We start from the raw sequence: 21634 nt of genomic DNA, 5'->3' as shown, positions 1-21634 counted from the left end.
ACCATGCCTAAGTGCCTATATTACCTACTTTGCTAATATGTCTACTAGTATGCACTCAAGTTCAACAAACATACCCTTAGTTGCCAGAGTTATACCCTTCCTGCTGACTTGTTGTACCGAACTTGATGCTTTGGATAAAAGAGTCAGCTAAATGTAAATATACTACCGGTAAGTATAAAATGTAAGTGTACAAGATAAACATTTATTTTTATTTTTAATTAAAAAAAAATGCCACCACTGCACTCATGCCATCTGGTCTCACACATGAACAAATGTAATGACAACATCACAGGTTTAATCACAGAACTTTTATTTTCAAAAAAGGGAGGGGGGGGGGGGGGGAATCCACATTCTCAAAGAGTTGAAGGGGGGAAAAAACCGAGCAGGAAGTGGAGTGGGAGAATGTGAGAAGCAGGAGCTATTTCAATACAGCCGCTGCAGGGGGCAGTGCTGGCAGCTTTATACAGAACAATCACGTTAGCCAAGCTTTTCTACAGCGCCGGCAAGAGATTGACACAAATCTGCTTTAGTGGAGATTTTCAGAGAGAGCACGTTATCAACAAGAAAGGGTGAAGAGGGGCAGAGGGGCAGGGGGGGGGGGGGCTTTTTACATATTTGTTTTATATTCAGATTCTTCTACATTTTGGCCAGTAGCAACAGTTTTGAGTTAAGAAAATCAGTTTTGGATTAAAAATGTGGATAAACCATGGCACCCAAACAGTTCTGAGAGAAAACTATACAATATTAAAAATGGGAAATAAAAGTGTAAATCAAGTGGAGGTCAGTAGGGGGCAGTAGAAGAGCAGCTGTCTGGTTGAGAGAGAAGCTGGGACCTCGTGGATGGGGGGAGTTCAAGAGACGTCTGAAAACAGAGTGGAGAACGGATGAGTGATGCAGTCGGGAAAGAAACAAGACGCAGGTAAGAATGTTAAGAATGTGCTTTTGAACTGTGTGTCGAAGAATAGGCATCTAGGCTTCGCTGCGGGGCTCGAGGGAGCTCATCTTTTCTCCTGACTCACAACTGGCAGTGTGTGTGCTCGCCGCGATATACTTACAACTAGCAGGCCGTGCGCCGTATCTTCGCATTATCTGGTCTTGTGTAAATTTCACAAAGGATTCATATTGTTCTGAAAGAGAAGAGACAAAACGCCGGGGTTTAGTACAAACGGCAGCGCTGCAGATTCTACCACCACATGGGGGCAATGGGAACGAGAGAGTAGTCTTGCTTCAGTTAAGAACACAATTTGCACTTCCCTTAACACACTACCGAGAACCATAACACCAATGCCACTCTAGCCCCATTTACAGTATTGGCCAGAAGCACAGATAAATCTAGCATGAAGCAACTAGAAAGGCTAATAGTACAGGAAAAATATCAGCAGGCAATCGTCTTAAGAGGACGTCATGCATGTGCTCACAAGGGATTTCATAGGCAAGAGATACTTTGGCTTCACCGCTTGACCGACGATAATGGTGCATAGGCTGTAGGGGTGGGGGGAAAATCGATACGTAGTAGTATCGCGATACTTTGCGTGGCGATACTGTATCGATACAGGGACGCCAAGTATCGATATTTAATTATTCCTTGTATAAGGAAGTTGCATTGTTCATTTCAATACCTGTAATAGTACAGTAGTCTACACACACGCACACATGTGCATTCAGTTAAGTTGGAATATGACTGTAATACAAACAGTTCAGTTTGTCAGGTACATGCAACACAGATTACAGTGTTGACATCCATCTGCTTGAGAAAATACCATGTTCTGCAATAAAAATGATTGAAGTGAGATGAACAGACTGATTATTTTATTAGATAAAACATGTTGACAAAGTTTTACTTTGCAGTTGAAAAAAGGTAATAAATAAGATTTGATAAAAAAAAATGCAAAAAATTCACAATACTCGCGATACTATTATCGTGAGGTCTCTGGCGATTCCCACCCCTAATAGGCTGCACAGCAACAATACCAACCTGCAAGTTTTGTGTTGAGGATCTGTTCGTACTCCTCCCGGATCTTCTCCTCATGGTCTTTGAGCAGGCGCTCACACAGGTAGCTCACCTGCCTCAGTGTAAACGACGGCTGGTCCTTCCTCGAGGCACCTGCCAAAAAAAGAACATAGAAAAACATAATTTTGTTAAAATAGAATAGACACTCTGCCATCCATAGTGATGTATCACTGAGTCCTCAATGTCCCCTCTTCAAAGATAGCTACCGAGTCCCGCTCAATTTACAGCTTCCCCCGTTGTCCCATTCACCTGAGCAGCAGTAGCAGCCAGGGGTGGGGATCATCCAGCACTTTTCATAGGGCAATTAGTTCCAGGAAAAACTGGAGGCCTGCTGTGGCCCGTTTGTACAGAGATGTTTCCAAGTCACAGGTTGGAATGGCAGGGTGAGGTAGAGGGGTGGACAGAGGTCTCAAAAGTGCAGGAGGTCAGGGGCAGCTGGTTAGTGTAGGTTTAAGCACTGCAGCGACTCAAGGCTCGATTCCCGCCGTCAGCGGTACTCCGGCGTGGTCAATCATCCCTTCGAACACATTAGCAGTGGTATGAGTCCTGGTTGTTGGATTAGCGACTCCTACTGGTCAGTCGAGACTGGTCCCTGTTCAGCAGGGAGGGGATCTGGGGGAAGATAGCGTGAACCTGCACATGTTACTCTCCCAGTGAAACTCCTTGCCGTCAGCGGCTGGAGACTCCACATGTATCAGGAGATTATGTAGTCATCTATACCCCCTATGTCAGTTGGGCAGCACAACGGCCAGAAGGGAATTTGCATAACAAACAACTAAATTGGGGGATGGGAGAAAAGGCAAAACATTTGATATAAAGTGCAGGTCAGGCACCACACCAGTACTAGAGATGATCCTGCAGAGATACTAGGGGTGGAGAACATCTAAAAAATATTCTATAGTCTTAGTCTATGATAAGGGTGATACATTGACGTGATATTTTTCTGTGGACTTTTAGTCAAAGACCACAGATCTGTCAAATTTTCATCTAGCAAATTGAATGTTTGATTTTAAACTTCTCTTTTCTGATGAATCAAATAACTGATAAATGTTTGCATGAATTAAATAACTGATAAATGTTTGTATAAGCCTATATACACTGCAGTATCCAAGTGAAATAGGCTACTTTTATGTGTTCCAGATCATTAACCTTTTAGCATTGCTCTGTGGCAACAGTGAGTCATTTACATCAATACAAAGGCTAGAACAAAAGGGAGCCATGAGGGGGATTCCTGGGGCAATGAGGGAGATTCCTGGGGCAATGCTAAATGGGGTATTGTAGTAATTATTATGCACATCTCCATCTCCTGCCAAGCCAAAACTGTGAAAGACATTACGGCTGCGGTTACACACAGGGCTATTTCGTTTCGTTTTCAGGGTCAGTTTTCGCTTTCCAGAACGCAACGTAATGGCAGGCAAGTTAGACATTGGTTTTGCCTCCTGAGCACAGTGATTTAGTACAATGCCAAAGCAGTAGGTGGCGAACATGAAGGCAATTTTCAACCAATCAGAAGTTGTGCCAATACACTTCCTGCAAAAATAAAATAAAAAACACCATCTTTAAATGCCTTGCGTGAGCCATTTAGCCAATGTAGCATTTATTTTCAGCAAAGAAAGTGCAATAGACAAAACGGATACATTCACTGTGTTCTGGCTCATTTGTTGATGAAACAAAACTAACATCAACACAATTGACCACCAAGAGCGGATAGTTTAGTCTCACAAAAAGATCTCCGATGTTGTTAGCTACATGCTAACGTGAATGAAATATGCCAGTACAACAGTATAGCATTGTGGCTAGCAGCTAACGTTAGCTCACGTTAGCCAGCCAGCACCAAACTGATGTATCAGGAGCCATCAGTAGCTAGATAACATTAGACAATGCCTCATGTATTAAACAAAGGTGAATAGATGACTGGGCCATTTTGTTTAATGCTTGTTAAGATTGAAAGAAGAGCTCTGAGCTAACAGGGTCTGGTAGCTAGGTAGCTACGGCAGGTAGCTAACGTTAGCTCACGTTAGCCAGCTGCTCATGCAATCGTTAATGCTAGCAGAATGAATGGATGTAAACTTTATTTAACAGATTGCAGAATGAGTACAATACAATACGGCTAAATACAAACAATTGTTAAGGGAATGCAGACTGTTGTAGCTTGGACTGGGTCCTTATAACAATAACTTGACAACACATGGTAGCTGCAGCTATTTGGGACAGCTCAGCTGTCAGTCGTCACCGGACGTTGTTGAGGGCACACAGATGTCGGTATCTACTGCACATGGGTGTTGAGCAACAACGGCTCCGTATCCGGCTGGCGCAGATTACATGACACGTTGTCGGTGAGTTTTGGCGAGTATCCAAAACGGAAACACAATTTATCCTGCCAAAACGGCATTTCTATTTAACTAGGACAGCAAATGTAATCATTCAGCAACAAAAACAAAAACCCCAGTGTAACCATGGCCTAAGAATCAGGCTCGCAACCCTTTGTTTAACCTCTTAACACTATGGCGTCCGGAGCCCCGCGGCGATTTAGGCCTCAGAGGACAGCGGATTGTAAACAAACCGATGTACTTTCTAAGAGCTTTATATATCATTTATAGTATTGCTATCTGTCCATTCTCATTGTCACTTGAGTGCATAAACCGTGCCTTCATAATGGCTTAAAGAAAGAAAAAAATCCATCGGTTGGTTGTCATTTTATAGCGTCGTGAATATAAGGTATATCGCGCTTTTCGTCTAGGCTTTTCTGCAGGAGGCTGCAAAAAAGGCTAAACGTTGGCGCCGTTATATCAAACGCCATTTCTGCTGTATATATACGAATAAAATAAAACAAACTGCGTAGCATCCGGACTATTACAGAGCATCTATGGATGAAATGGGGGCGGCGGGGAACGCCGATCAGTATTATTGATTAGCAATAGAGTGTGCGTTCCGGTAGCAAATGTCAGTAGTCTATCACGTTTGTTTTATAACCTATGTCCAATCCAGCTGTAATTTGGGGTAATATTATCCTACCGTCAGGCCATGTGATCGCCGGCAGCATTTCCTCACCAGTCATCGGATTCTGGTAGATCGATATGCACATTGGCTAATCATAAATCCCATTATTCCACGCTGGAAAAAACGTCCGGCAAGCTGATCCAAGATGGAGGGGCTTCGTTTGGAATCAAGGATCTATGACTGTAAAAGCATTTTTTTTTTTTTTTTTAATCCCATCAATGATACTGCAGTCGAGCGATGGCGCCCCTAAGCGGATCTGGCCGGTACTGCATGTTTCGAAAATCAAATATGTGGAAAGATCCTGCTAGTGGATCGGGTACCTAATAAGCGTTATAAATATGGAATAAAACAATAACAATTTGCCACGAGTATATACGTGGCTCTGGTCCACAACGCATGGAATCGAAACACGTATATACTTGTGTCTGGTCCTTAACACTTTGACTGCCAGGGGGCGTCTTTAGACGTCTTTGCTGGCCATGCTAAAGTTGCCGGGGGACGCTGTACGTCGTCTTTATATCAATATTTCAAAAATCTGCGATCGGATTCATAATGTCCCTCCGCTGGCCTGAGACACAAGTGTGATCTCCTCTCAATCCTCTAGCGGTTCAAGACCGCCATCTGGTGGCCGATCGGCAGATCGAAACCGGATGTCAACCTTTAACCCGGTAGGACTCACTCCATATGGGGTCCGGGCACTCGCTAATGTTAGAGAGACTCCGTCTTCACACAGTGAACATCGATCGCTGCAAATAACTCGAAAAAACAACATGATTTGGACGTATATATTATTATACAACCTGGAAATGGACCGACTATTTCAACATCCCATAATGGAAAACTGTCTACCCCACGCTGATCGCCCAACGGCCCGCGGAGACTGGGGTGAGTTTTAGCGTGAAATATTACCGTGTTCGACACTAACTGCTATGATGAACATTTGACCCACATTAGATGATTGGTATAACGCTGCCCACGGAATTATAAACGCCCCCTCGCCCATCCGGTCAACATCAGATGACGTGTAGTAACTTCTAGAAGTACGTCTAGTTGGAATTTTTTATATCGCACTGATTGCCATCAAACTGTATTTCATCATCAATATAATGCATTTGGGGCTATATATCACGTTCTGGAGAAAGCTGCAGAAAGAGATGAAAACATACTTATACATTAGACCATACTTTACTATGAATATGTGAATGAAAAAGTTTAACGTTGCTACACAATGAACAATACATGTAGGACTTTGAATGGGCCCTAATAATGGCAATGTAGCAATAGAATTTAAAAAGTTATAGCCCTGCAAAGAAGGGGACTTTCTCCATAGACAAATAGCGCTGGCAATCTATGGTATATCATTAATTTAACCTTAGGCAACCAAAGTGTTAAAGTGTTAAAGTGCCACTTGCAGGTTAAACCCTACTCTTCAATTATGGGTAGTTTACATCATTGGTATCTAATTTCATTATATTTTTTTCCATTTGACGCCGGAAATTCCACTCTGAAAGGGTTAAAAATGTCCACGCACGAATAACATGTATGGAGCCAATGGAAAAGCTTATCAGACGCCATCAGGGCCGTGACGTCACTTCGGGTAACTTTTCCCTACTTCTGATCCACTACAATAGAGTTTGACGAGTGCAGAAAGCTATTTCCTTGATCCAAATGGACGCCTTACAAGACTCAAATGGGTTTAATCGTCAGAGACTTTGATGGACCAGCTACAACTGGTTGAAACAAGGTAGTTATAATGTTTTTAATGTCGTAAAAAAAGAACTACATGTACCACTAGGCAGCCTGTTGTTCAGTACAGCAGCGCTACTGGTCTGTGGGCTGGTGCGGGTCATAGTACCAAGCTGGCTATATGGCTCTGGCTAACATTAATGTTAGCATTATGTCTACTGTCGTAAACCATTTAAAATCGGGGCATGTAAAAGAGTTTCGGAAACGAGTAAAATGTGCAGGTCCTCTTCTCAGACCTGTGGGGCAAAGCACTGCACACGCATCATGCCGGCTAGCAAGCTACACGTCATGGCATGTTGATACGATAGTAGCCCCTTTCATGACTGATGCACTCGGTCACGAAAGGGGCTACCACGATAGCTAACTAACGTTAACGTTACAAGCTCAAACACCTTATAACTGCTGTCGTGTCCATAAGTTCCCTGGCAGAATACTTTGTGAAAACAAAGGTATACAAAGAGGAGAGAACCATTTTAAATCGGGGCATGTTAGGAGTTTCGAGAATGCTGGCTAGCTAGCAAGCTAACTTAGCTACTAACGTTATATACACTATGTACAACGACACAATGATTTACATGAGTATTTACAAATATGGTAACGTGGTTGTGGCTTTTACAAATAGTGGTTAGCTTTAGAGATAAATGGCTATGATCACGGAGCAATAGTGTTAGGTGAAACAGATACTAGCTCCTCGGCTAGTAGTAACAAGAAGGCTCTGCTTCCTGCCACTACCTGCCTGTGACTCTCAGAGCCCCTGCTGCCCTGTACCTGCTGTGACGTCATCATTAAGATGACACACGCACGTTATGAACCATGGATTAAAATATCCACGTGCGTAGTGGTTGTGGTTGGGTCGACAAAATGTTTGATAAAAACGCTAAAACTGGGTCAATTTCGATAACTTTTTCCCCCCTCTTCATGAAAGTCACCGTTGGCCTAGTCACATTGTTTATTGAACAAAAATACAACATGCAAGTGGGCCTTTAAGCCATATTTTCAGAAGATTCGCCTAAAAGTAGATACCAAAGTAAAGGAAGATTGCTCCACTTCCACAAGGTCCATTTGTTCCTGGTATCTAGGGACATCTATGGACCTCAGGGAATGTATTCCCAGTGTCAGAAATATTGTGTCCGTCTAAGGCAGGGGTCTGCAATCACGGTTACTGGCAAACGGTGCGCGTCTTCTGAGTGCTCGCTTTAGTTGACAGTGTCACGAGAGGACTGCACAAGACCCGCGGACATATAGAATGTTTAATAAAAGTTCCTGCAGTACTGGCCAACCCGCGGCGGACATATATAATGTTGAATAAAAGTCTTGCGGTACTAGCCATCAGTCAAGGGAGCACTCGCAAACAGATAACGTTAAACACAGCAGAAAATGGAAAACAGACTGACTGACCAACGGGGAACTGCATCCAACCCTAGTACAACCCTTGAGTATAAGGCAAGGACACATTTAAATCACAGAGGTGTATGTTAGTCTATTGGAACAGTATACAGTAGTTAGCTTCTAGTTAGCGTTTTAGCTATATAGCTGCTTGCTAGCTAACGTTAGCCCTGTGTGTGTGCTCAAAGCAGTCAGCCCCATGTTAGCTAGGTGTATCTGTTATGACTTAAGGTTATATGTTTTATTGCATGCTCAACCAGTGCACAACAGCACACCAACCGAACTGACGATACCACAACACTGATGGTATTTCACAGCCCTGTCGTCCAGCCCACCAGGGTTAGAAATTAAAAAAAAAATTCAAGGGCTTTTTTTGCCCCCCTTAATTGATTTTCGGGGGCTTTTTTTTATTTATTTCGGGGGCACTGAATTTTTATGATAAACGGTAGGTGTGGGACGGTTCACAAAATGGACGGTTCGGTTCGTATCACGGTTTTGGGGGTCACGGTTTTCGGTTCAGTTCGATATACGTTAATTTTTATTAAAAAAAAATAACACTCAAATCTAAACATGCTTCTCATTTATATATATATAAAAAGGTTTACAGTGTTACAGTGTTTACAGCCTTAAATAATGTTTGGCACACAAAGACCGAACTGACTGAAAAATATAGGCTACATTTGTCAAAGTATTAACTTAGTGCAAACAAACAATATGCTCAGCCAGCACTAGACTTTCCTTTCTATAATATAAAAAAAAAAAAAACAATGTCAACCATGTTTAAATTCCCCGATTGTCAGTTCTTAATGGAAAGATTCGTTTTCTGCTTGAAATTATTATGTATCTACATTTATTTAAATATTGAGTGCAACTGTGGTGGATTACGTAATTCGTTGAGTTGGAACTATCTATGGGTTGGCGCCGGGTCCCCACGGACATTTTAGCGTGTGGCACCTTCAGCTCCGGTAACTTTAGGAGGAGATCAAACATCAACAAGCAGCACGAAAGCGGGTTAAGCGGCAATAGTCCCGGTTGGAGTTAGTAAAACACAGTTGTATGTTAGCCTTCTTGGATGTTGAATAAACGCCTATCATTGTCTTTAAACACCCCACCTCTCAGACTCTCATTCCCTCCTCTGCTAGCTTGTAGCTACGATAACATTTCATTGACTGTATTAGCTGGGGCTAGTGCTACCATAGTTAAAACGTGCGTTGTATTGTACAAACTGCTAACGCTATGGCAAGATGTGTGTATGCCTATGTAATGTTAATGGCTATGTTTTTAAAGGGGAACTATTTTACTATTTCTTTCACTATTTGGGCACTTTTACACAATTCCTGTGAGTCTATGGAACACCTCTGTAATATATATATTTTTTTTATTCATTGTTTTGTATTTCTAATCAAGTCCTCAAAAACAGCATTTTTCTACCTCAAGATCTCGAGCTGTTTTGAGCCTGGGCTCCTAAACCACTGCGGAGCGTCGTCTTCGCCTGAACATTAACATGCAGCAGTGACTATATGACATCACAAATAGGCACATTTTCAAACGACTCAGTTCAGTGAGGGTGAATATTGTGAGAGGAGAATTGGAAGAATGCGCCAATATGAGAATTTTGAGACATAGATCATATTAATATAAGTTCACATAGCTAGGAAACAATGCTAAACACTCAAAAAGGCCATTTATAAGATAGTTCCCCTTGTTTTTAAAGTCGTAATGAAGATTGATTTAGATTGTGCTTGCCATTTGTACACAAACTGACTAGCACCTGGCTCAGCTGCAGTGCTGCTGCTGCAGCAGCAGCAGCAGCAGCAGCCAGTGCTCACCTCCGCCAAACTGTCGGGGGCATTTTGTGCCCCCCTTAACTGAATTTCGAGGGCATTTTGTCCATTTTCAAGGGCATTATGCCCCAAGCCCCCGTTAATTTAGAACCCTGCAGCCCACCGTGCCGTCTTAAAGGCAGTGAACACTAGGGATGCCCCGATCGATCGGCCACCGATCGTTATCGGCCGATAAACAGTATAAATATGCGATCTGTGAATTCCGATAATGAGTCATATTCGCCGATCGCGGAAACCGATCAAGCGGAGATCTCACTCTGTCTCAGACACACAGGACCTGCAAACTGCCGCTCCTCCTCCTCCCTTGCCCCGCCTGCGTAAAGTTTGTAAACACAGGACTGAGAGGAGGCTCCTCTGCTCGAGTCTATAGTGCATTCGACCGTGAGCTAACATTAGCTACCTAGATATCGTTACTGTTTAAACAAAATTACCCAGTCAACTATTCACTTTTAGTAGGCATTGTCTAACGGTATCTAGCCCTCTAGCTACTGATAGCTCCTGATATCAACAAATGCTCCAGCAAGTCTAGTAGTGCATGTTGATACCTCCGTTAGCTCACGTTAGTTCACTGTTCAAAACTAAATGTCCCATTGAACTAAATAGTTCACTGAGGCGTTGTCTTAACGTTATATAGCCGGCTAGCAGTAGCTACAGATAGCTCCTGATATCAATGTCTTATAACATTGATTCGATGCGTATTCGAGCCGAGGGCTTGCTGAATGTGATTTATACCAATACTAGGGTCCAGCTGCAGGGCCAGAGAATCCTGGCCGTAGCTGGAGGCTACTCGAGTACACGCAGACAGTGGAGCTGTTTGCAGATAGCGAGCATTTTGACTTGTTGCGTGGTGGCGATGTCTCGCAGATAATACAAGTACAAGTCTAATTATATAATATATATATTTTATTAAAAATATATAGATTATAAAATAATTTTAATTATTATTTTTTTAATCAAAAACTATAGGTATCGGCCAATATGGCTCAAGACGATAGGTGATCGGTATCGGTGGCAAAAAACGTGATCGGGGCATCCCTAGTGAACACCGTTGTGATGCCACTCAGATGCATACACAACATTGACGCGGCTTGACAACCGAGGTTCAAAGTTAACTTGATTGAAAACTTTATTAACAGATTGCAGAATGGGTACAATACAGTACGGCTCAATTCTCAATACACACATTTGTTAAGGGGATGCAGACCAGAGAAAGACTTTCGTCTGTTTTACATCAGGGTCCCCCATTTTCAATTCATCATAACATATGACATACACGACATAGATAGACAGTACTGGACTGCTACATCTATACATTTCACATATATCTATACACTTCACAACATACTTGTTTTTTTCTTTCACTGCCCAACCCAGTCCAACCCAGCATCTTTCACTGCCCAGTTCAGCCCAGAATAGATCCCTCTTTCATGTTAATATGTTTTATGCTAATATTGTGAAGAGTAGAGACACTGTTATTAATGTTTTATGCTAATAAATATTTTAAAGAGTAGAGACACGGTGTGATTATTACTATGATCGAAGACATACAAAGAAGTAATTATCACAATTAGCGATTTTTTTTGGCTGGTAAAAAAATCTGTTTGGCTGGTTAAAAAAAAATCAGCTACTCGCCAGTTGGCTGGTAAGCCAAAAAGTTAGTTTCCTCCCCTGAGAGTGAATAACAGGTATAGGCAGTGAGGTGCAATGTACCGTATATATAGGCTTGCTCAAAGTGAGGTGGACAGCGCGTGGTGCTGAAATGGGAAACAGAGTCCATGAAATAAAAACACCAGTTCAGTAAGTCATTCAAGCTTTATCTTTACTCATGACTGACGGCACCACACATGCATGTGAACAGTAATGCAATTAAAAACAATGCAATTAACTTTAAACAAAAAGAGTGCTTGAAGAAGCTCCTGAAATGACTGCTATAGGTATTTGAATTACGAGACATTCGGAAGTCCATTAGCTCCATTTCCAGTGCAGCCTCATCTAACAAGGTTAACTATCATAATCGATCGCCCCACTATATTCCTTTATCCGTAATTGATCAGTCTCCCCAGTTAGTAGCTAGATTAATATATTTAGCGGAAGTGTCAATAATCGATCGTGGGGGATTCCCCAATCTGGATGCGTCAGCCCCAGTCTCCTCCGTAGACCAGACTGTCTCATTTAACAAGACGAGGCTTGTTTGAGATTCAATAAGTATAATAATAAGTAAGACAACGGATAAGTTTAACGAATTCCATATAAATCGATAGTTTCAACATTAAACATTCAACATTAAACCGGTCCGTGGCCGGTTGCGCGCGCGTAATGTAGGATAGACCGATAGAGAGGCACTTTATAATACAATGGAAAAAAGACAAAGGTATAATGTTCAGTGCATGTATACGTTGTTTACAGTTTATTATGCCACCTATGCAGCTCGTTTATTTTGACAGAGTTAAAAAAATTCACAATCATTATATTAAATTAGCCATTGTTTTTGGTTCTGGCCCGCCATTCAATGGCTTGGGGGAAAATTGGCCCGCCGCCAAACCTAATTGCCGAACCCTGGTCTAAGGCGTCTATGCTTGAGGAAATTGTAATGAACCAAAGGAGAATATAAATAATTATGATTCTGGCATATTCTATAAGTCAGTTTCAAAATAAGACTTCAATTGGGTCTTTGCAGCGGTCTTGTGGAGGTACATCATTTTAACTAGGGATGCTCGATATTGGCTTTTTTTACCGATACCGATATTGTCCCAACTCTTAATTTCCGATACCGATATCAACCGATATATATGCAGGGTTCTTACCCCCCCCCCCCAAATTTAATAATTTCAGGTAATTAACATTACATATCTCTTGTTGTGGAATTAACACAACATTATGCATACTTTTGACAATAAATAAAATCAGAATTTGTTCTTACTTGCTTGCCTGGGTAAATATAGGTTTAAAACCGATAACGATATTATCCTATATCACATTTTAATGCCGATATCGGCCGATAATATCGGACATCCCTAATTTAACCAAGGAGGCTTAAATCTGTTCTACAAAATCAACGTTTTGGAACCCTAAGGGTAACCTGGCAGTCTTCAAACTTCTCCATTTTTTATTAGAATGACATGACGGATCTAATCCAGACATTTTTGACATGGCAGGGGGAACATTTATGTACAGAACTGTCACATCGCCGGGGAAACAACACAGTGCAGAGATCAGATTGGCTGTTAATGGGACAATGATCGCCCCAAAGTTCTGCGGCGTGGCTGCCAAGCTAGTCAACCGTAATAGTCAACCGTCATTTCCCAGATCGCGATCAGATTTGCTCGCTCAGGCAGGTTTATATGGCCGAGATAATGCAAAGACAGGAATGGTTCACACAGATTATGTGGCTGAGATAATGCAAAGGCAGTTCTTAGCGTCTCTCCAAACAGTTACAGGGAAAACCAAGTTTGCCGATTTGAACACTATGTCTAAACACAAAGCACTCGTAAAGCACAATAACACTACGACGAATGGAGTTCTGGCATCACAAAAGTGCACACTGAAACGACGCTATATGTCGTTAGTTCATGCCGACCGTTGAGTGCCAGCTACGACAAATAGCGTTTGTCGTTTTTTTTATTAGCGATTTGAATTCATATTTCATCAATCTAGTCTCACGTTAGTGCTGCAAACTCTGAGCTCCATTGGGAAAATACCACCCCCTATCGTCTCTCCCTGTTGTACTGCACCCCATTGGATTAGACTGAATGAAACACATGGGGGGGGGGGGGGGGGGATCCAGTTTCCTCATTTTACTTCTCCGGCAAGCCATCAGAGACGATCCAAGTCATTGCAGAGCCGCAAAACAGCGTGGAATACATATTTCCAGTACCCAGCGGCCAGCGCAAAATCAATAAACGCGATCGATATTTGGAATGGCGATCAGGAATTGGAATAATCTTTTTGGAGAACATCTGATCTGAGGTAAGGAATCTATTTTACCAGTCTTAAGATAATCAGAGCTATTTTCACAGAGATATCAGCGTGTGCCATATGTGTGTGTGTGTTGATCAGGAAATGAGAAGATTTTCAGCTCGCTTCTCTAGCGTGCATAAGTACACATACTATCGATAATCTAGCGTTTTTGAAAACGATTCATAAATAGGCCGAAAAATTACAACGTTTTTTGTGTATTCCAGAATATTCCAGTAAAGGGCGTTTATCACAGACGAGGGTTTTTCAAAATGGTCTAAAACGGAAATGAACCGATTAAAAAACAATCCGTTTCGACAATGTTGACTGCAAACAAGTCATTGATAAGCGACGGCCAGATTAGACACATAGCCATAATTCACAAATATGAGAGCGCTATCATTGAAGTGGGTGGTGGCATTCAACGGGGGTAAGGCGCACAGCATGGCTGGTAATCAAAGCGTTAATGACGAGAGTTAACACATTTTAATTGACTGCATTTGAAGAGGATTTGAATTGAATATATTTGCTAGCAAAATATTCAGTAGGTAAGATCAGCGCTCATAATAGTGGAAAGAGCTACGTCTGAAGCCCTGTGTGCAAACGGCAAAGATGATTTTCAGCCAGGATAAAAACAACCTCCATGTTACCTGGTGGGGAGCTGGGGGCTGCGAGGGAGGAGCTGGGGCTAGGGGCATCGCTGGAGCTGCAGGCCTCACTCTGGTTGAAGGCCCCCTCCAGCTGACGTCGCCTCTGGATCCGGCTGTACTCCTGACGGATGTTCTGGAAGATCTGTTCTGTAGGGGACAAAGACCAGGACACGCAGTCAAAACCCCCAGGCCAAAGAACACCATGGTCACAGTGTCTCACTTTTTTCCACCGTGTGGGCCAGCTGAGACACACTGGCACGGGCTTGATGATAGTTACTCGCACAAGGAAGGAGCAAAAACATGTTAACAGGAATTCTGATGATGGCCCGTTCCAGGAATGGCTGTGAAACTAAGCTCAGGCTGAAGCCTCAAAAAATAATAGTGCCCACTGGTGGACATTATGAAGACCAGTTCTGAGGAGTTGGAAATAATGTGCCTAGTTACTTTGATCCAGACCAGATAAAAACCCAGCTAAATAAAAAACAGCTCAACCGCATTCATCCAACCATTGACTGGATTCCAAAAGATGTAATGGGGGGCCGTTCGTGTATGCTATAATCATGCCATATAATCTAGAGATATGTCTACAGCTGTGCACACTTCCTCTGTGCAGTCATCAGCAAATATGGCTTCAAAAACAAGTGCAACAAGTTTTGAGAGTCTGAAAGTTAGAAAGGCCAATGTCAGTAACACCCGTAACACAAATCAGACACAGCTGTAACACACGCACACACAAAAACACAACCAAGTGAACACACTTCCCGATCTTGTGACCATTAGAGAACAGGAGACTATCGCTTTCACTTCTGCCCTTCAACTGTTGACGTAGGTACATCCTGCCATCCTGAAAAAGGCCCAAATCTAGGCTGAGGCATAAAACACAGTGCCTCACTAGGCGGTGACAACGGATAACCGCCTTAATATTTCATGCTCCTGGGAGGACCGTTTAGCAGCAGCAACAGACGTACAAGACCTTACCGAGAGTACAAAGCCGATTGATTAGTGTGGAGAGATATGAGAGATATCAGACTGCAATGCGGAGTGTGTGTGAAACAGGGCACCGCTACCTCAGGCGCAGCCCTCTTTTTCTGGGAGAACTGGGCTGGGCTGCATCCTGGCTCCAATGCCTTTTCTGGTCACCGTCTTTAGTACAGCAGGGACATGTGGCTAGAGCTATGAAGGCTAATGACTACAGCTCCCATAGCGGTTGACCCCTGAACATCCTTTAGCTGCTTCTCACACCGACCCTTCCGTTCAGTCAGCCAAGGTTGTGACCGCGCGGATCTTTTTTCATTTTACGTTGGAGCTCTTATGAAGGTACAGTTACTCACAACGCACTTAAGTTCTGTAAAAACCATACATTCCGATTTCGATTCTCCATTTCGATTCCTGTTCTAAGCGATTCTTGATTCCGATTATTTGAGGTGCAGGTCAAAACAGGTCACAGCTTATTTCGTAGGAGAATTCTTTTTATTTTTAAATCCTATTTTTCCCCCCCATACTATTCACATTGTCAGTTGACTTGATACAGTTTAATTTGGTTGCTGTACTGTAACTAGGGTATTAATTAACAAATTAATTTATTAAAAAAAATACAAAAGATTTAAGAATAGAAATTCAAACATCTTAACTCATTCAGCGCCAGGGGTCGCCGTCTACCTTCTGGGTAGAACGGCAGCTCTGTAAGTCAATGGGGCGCTTTGTTCACTTGTGAGTGCTTAAAATATATTTTATATTATAGCTATGGATCCAATAACACCGTCGATTGTCAGTGAGTTTCTTCCAGTCAACATGCCCAAAACAGATTGATTCTTAGTAATCCCAGGAAAAGACGCGATAATAGCGTTTTAGTGAAATCCACTAAACACTAGGGATGGGTACCGAATTCGGTACTTTTGAGGCACCGAACCGAAACACGTCGGTACTACCGAGTATCGAATCAAGTGAGAAACAAAAAAAAAATAAAATTTTTTTTTTTTTATTATTTATTTTTTATTTTTTTTATTTTTACTTTTTTCTTTTCATGTCAACGTTCACACGCACAATATATGCTTACCTAGGATTTGACTTGATTCAACAACAAAGCAGTCGGAGCAATGACAAGCCGAAAACTGTCGAAATTGTAGCTATTTGAAGTTTGGATTTTTTTTTACGACTGAGGTAGGTAAATTACATTTCTTGAGACTAAAGTACCAAAAAAAGGTACCGTTGGGTACCGGTATCGATTCACAGGTACCGGTTCAAATGTGAAAGGTACCCATCCCTACTAAACACGTAATTTTTTAGCCTGATTATCGAATCTTCCTGAAATCAACGCTAGATCATCGTTATTATCCTTCCTCATGCACCCATGAAATGAGCCCGCTCGGCTCAGATCGGCCCAGAAAAGAAACGACATAGTTTCGAATAGAGCGCAATACCAATACAATAGATGTTTTGGAACTTTTGATATGTATTGCCCCTCATGGTGCAATACGTTTTTTGCCACCGATACCGATCACAGATAGTCTATGAGCCATATCGGCCGATACCGATATATATATATATTTTTTTATAAAATATATATATTATATAATTATACTTGTAGTTGTATTATCTGCCAGACATCGCCACCACGCAACAAGTCAAAATGCTCGCTATAGATGGAAATTATAGCTTCTTGCTAAATCTGGTGCACCCATCTACAGTATTTGCAAATGATTGTCAGTAGGCCTACACTGTCCTTTATAAATGAAATAAACTAAAGGTGCATAAATTATGCATTACTATATTCCATCACAATAGAATATATATAGCTAGGCTACTGACATTGTGATCACTTGAAATGTGATTGGATACCATCTGATCTCAGGTAAGGAATCTATTTTACCAGTCTTAGGATAATCAGACCTGTTTTCACGGAGATATAAGCTTTTCCCCTATGTGTGATATGGCTGTTTGACTGTGCGAGCGATCAGGAACTAAGAGAATCGATTTTCAGCTCGCGGCACCAGCGTGCATACGTACACATACTATCGATAATCTAGCGTTTATTTGAAAACGATTCATAAATAGGCCGAAAAATGACAACGTTCTAGAATATTCCAGTACAGGGCGTTTATCACGGAATATTTTTTCCCCCCTTGAAATCGAGGGCTTTTCAAAATGCTATAAAACGGAAATGAACCGATAAAAAAAATCCGCTTAGACAATGTTGACTGGAAAATGAGTCATTGATAAGCGACGGGCAGATTAGACACAACCATAATTTAAAACATAGATTAGGCGATATTACCGCTAGGGCTGGGCGATAAGGCAAAAAATCATATTGCCATAACGATATGATAATGTTATCATATCACTCGATATCGATAATTATCAAAATTGTTATAAGTAAAAATAATATATATATATATATATATATATAGATTATATATATAGATGTATGTTTATTTTGCAGCAATTCTTTGTCATTGCCGCCATCTTTAGTGTTACATCCCCTCACACTCCAGTTCTCAGGCTGCAGCTGGTTTAAAAGCTAAAGTAAACCGGCTTCTCTACTGGCTGTGGTTCCAGGGGAGTTGAACAGTTCTGGCTCTGCTAGTTTCTTTTCTATCTTTTGGCGCTTTTTTGGTGGACAAACCACCGCACATGTGCACCGTGACTGGAGTCTAGCTCTGCTAGCACACATAGCCTACACTGTGTACAGACGGTTTCAAACTGTATTTTAAAATTAGAAAGCAAACAAAATAAATTGAGAAGAGAAAAATAAATCTCAATTTGGTCAGTATTGTCATTTGGACAAGCAAAGCCATTACTTTAAGTTGCAGGCAAGAAAGACAAGTCTGTCCACTGTCTCTGGTTTTAAAACTGCCCTGTTGCAGGTAAAAAAATAAAAATTCTGATCTTTTTTTTCTTGATATATATATTTTTTCGATATCGATTATTAAAATATATCACGATATTTATCGTTATCGTTATATCGCCCAGCCCTAATTACCGCTAACATTGAAGTGGATGGTTGGCATTCAAGCACTAAATGTGCGCCCCCTGCTGGGCACTGAAAGTGTTAAGGGGATGCAGACCAGAGAAAGACTTTCGTCTCGTTTACATCAGGGTCCCCCATTTTCAATTCATAGTGTGCACACGCACAGTATAATATGCATGTGATAAATAGTTTGTTAATAAACTCTGTTACTTGAACAATTTTCACTGTGCTCCTAAATTTCTTTGTGTGCTCCTAAATTTTTATTTAGATTTTATTTATTAACATTTTATTTAGGAGCACATGTGCTCCTTGGGAAAAAGGTTAGCGTAGAGCCCTATATATGGAGACATTAACATTACGTTATCAAACATAGGGACGAAGACTGTAAAAAAAAGTGTCAACAATGTTTTATAATCTTTGTTTATCATAAAAATTATGTGCCCCCAAAATACAAAAAATAGACCCCTAAAATCAATTAACACTTTGGCTGCCATGGGTTAAATTCATTATCAACCGTAGGTTGCCGGCTCTATTTGTCTATAGAGAAAGTCCCCTTCTTTGCAGGGCTATAACTTTTTAAATTCTATTGCTACATTGCCATTATTAGGGCCCATTCAAAGTCCTATATGTATTGTTCATTGTGTAGCAACGTTAAACTTTTTCATTCACATATTCATAGTAAAGTATGGTCTAATGTATAAGTATGTTTTCATCTCTTTCTGCAGCTTTCTCCAGAACGTGATCTATAGCCCCAAATACATTATATTGATGATGCAATACAGTTTTATGGCAATCAGCGCGATATAAAAAATTCCAACTAGACGTACTTCTAGAAGTTACTACACGTCATCTGATGTTGACCGGATGGGCTAGGGGGCGTTTATAATTCCGTGGGCAGTGTTATACCAATCATCTAATGTGGGTCAAATGTTGATAATAGCAGTTAGTATCGAAGACGGTAACTTTACACGCTAAAACTCACTCCAGTCTCCGCGCGCCGTTGGGCGATCATCGTAGAGTAGAAATTTTATCATTATGGGATGTAGATTTACCCGGTCCATCTCCAGCTTGTATAATGGTATATACGTCCAAATCATGTTGTTTATCGAGTTATTGGCAATCGATCGCTGTGTATTGTGACGAGCTAGAATGCCGGGACCTATAGCGAGTGCCCGGAAGTAATACGGCCGTCCAGCACAACCTCTATGGCACTTCCTGTTAAGCGATTGCGCCGATCGGCCACCAGATGGCGCTCCTGAACCGCCAGAGAGCTCAGTGGGTCCTCCTGGTGGATCTCAGGCCAGCGGAGGGGACATATGAATCCGATCCCAGATTTTTGAAATATTGATATCAAAGACGCTGTAAAGCGTCTTCGGCAACTTGAGCATGGCCGGGAATGACGTGTTTAAGCGTTTCCCGGCACCCAAAGTGTTAAGGGGGGGCAAAAAAAGCCCTGGAAAAAAAACTAATGTTAGCTACCGAGCTACCTAGCTAACTGAGGTATCATGCACTACTAGACTATTGCTGGAGCATTTGTTGATATCAGGAGATATCAGTAGCTAGCCGGCTAGATACCGTTAGACAATGCCTCATGTATTAAACTAAGTGAATAGTTGACTGGGTCATTTTGTTTAAACAGTAACGTTAGCTCACAGAGATCCCATGCACTAGACTAGAGCAGACTGCCGGAGGCAATAGGAGCCTCTGTTGACACGGGTCTGGGAGGGACAGGAGGAGGAGGAGCAGGGGCTGTGTGCTGCAGCTCTGTGTGCCTGAGAGAGAAGTCAGCGAGTGAGAACTCCGCTAAGAATTGGATCATGTTTTTCGATCTGTGAAAATAAAGCATTATCAGAATTCACCAATCTCATATTTATACTGAATATCGGCCGATACCGATCGCTGGCGGATCGATCGGGGCATCCCTAATGGATATAGCTAATAAAAGAAATAACGATTAAAACCAGAGATTTCTCGTGATTGGCGCTCAACGCATGGCGAGTTAACCCGACTTTTTTCGTGATTGGCGCAGAATGAGTTAACGGTTCCGGAACCGGAAGTTAGGTTCTCGGCAGTGTTGGGCAAGTTACTTTAAAAAAGTAACTAGTTACAGTTAAGTTACTTCTTCAAAGTAACTAAATTACTTACTCAGTTACAAATTGTAACTAGTTACAGTTAATAGTTACTTCTTCAAAGTAACTAAATTACTTACTCAGTTACAAATTATAAAAGTAACTAGTTACTTCAGAAAGTAACTATTGCGTTACTTCCAAGTAATGTTTTTACATAAACACACAAATCTAAACTATTTTAATGTTGCTGTGGGACAAAGTGAGACTAGCCTCCAATCAAATGCCATGTATGTAGATATTATAATTACTATGTTTATATAGTGGATCATACAAATACAATAGATGTTTTGGAACTTTTTATATGTATTGCCCCTCAACAGGCCACAACTGGGCAACATTAAATTATGCTTGTTAAGCACTAGGGGTGGGCATCACCAGTTTCATCACGATACGATACGATATCGATTCTTTGGACAACGATACGATATTTGCCGATATCACAAAGTCTGCCACGATACGATACGATTCAGGTGCCTGCGATCGATATGAGGCGATATTATGTGCCCATTTAACACAATCAGTCACATTTCGATCAACTAAAAAAAGGCTACGGAAATATCAATTGGTGTTTTTATTTTTGAGCTCTTCCAGACATTTAAATGAAAAACAATCTATTGTTTTTAATACAAATAGACCTCCTGTTCACTTTTTATATATTGAGCTTTAAACTTTAAGTAAAATGTTTTGGAACTCACAACACGCAAGCTAAAACCTCTTCCTCTCCCAAACTTGCTACAATTGTTTTATGTTGCATGATGATCTCATGTTTAAATATCAACATTATCTGTCCATCCTCAGTAACACACACACACACACACACACACACAGAATGCCCCTCCCCCAGAAAGGTAGACTGCCCCCACCCCTGCTCCTTCCCAAGTCCCCTCTCCTCTCTCCTCTCACGGTTAGCTGCTTAGCTTAGTTAGCTCACGCTAACGCAACGTTAA

General features: G+C 41.6%; 1 protein-coding gene across 2 annotated transcripts in view; it reads right to left on the bottom strand.

Annotated features, from left to right (window-relative positions):
* Window positions 1-298: 298 nt before the first annotated feature.
* akirin1 (akirin 1) overlaps window positions 299-21634 on the bottom strand; it is a 31795-nt gene continuing 10459 nt past the window's right edge. For both annotated transcript variants that reach the window (XM_084336178.1, XM_084336179.1), the window contains exons 2-5: window positions 14592-14738; window positions 1976-2104; window positions 1056-1127; window positions 299-862 (exon numbers count right to left, since the gene is read on the bottom strand). In XM_084336178.1, coding sequence (XP_084192304.1) covers window positions 852-862; window positions 1056-1127; window positions 1976-2104; window positions 14592-14738 — 359 coding nt within the window. In that variant the 3' untranslated portion in view covers window positions 299-851. The remainder of the gene's footprint in view (window positions 863-1055; window positions 1128-1975; window positions 2105-14591; window positions 14739-21634) is intronic.

Source organism: Notolepis coatsorum (genome assembly GCF_963971535.1).
Source record: "Notolepis coatsorum genome assembly, chromosome: 19".
Classification (NCBI taxonomy): domain Eukaryota; kingdom Metazoa; phylum Chordata; class Actinopteri; order Aulopiformes; family Paralepididae; genus Notolepis; species Notolepis coatsorum.
This window is presented reverse-complemented; position numbering and strand designations above follow the sequence as displayed.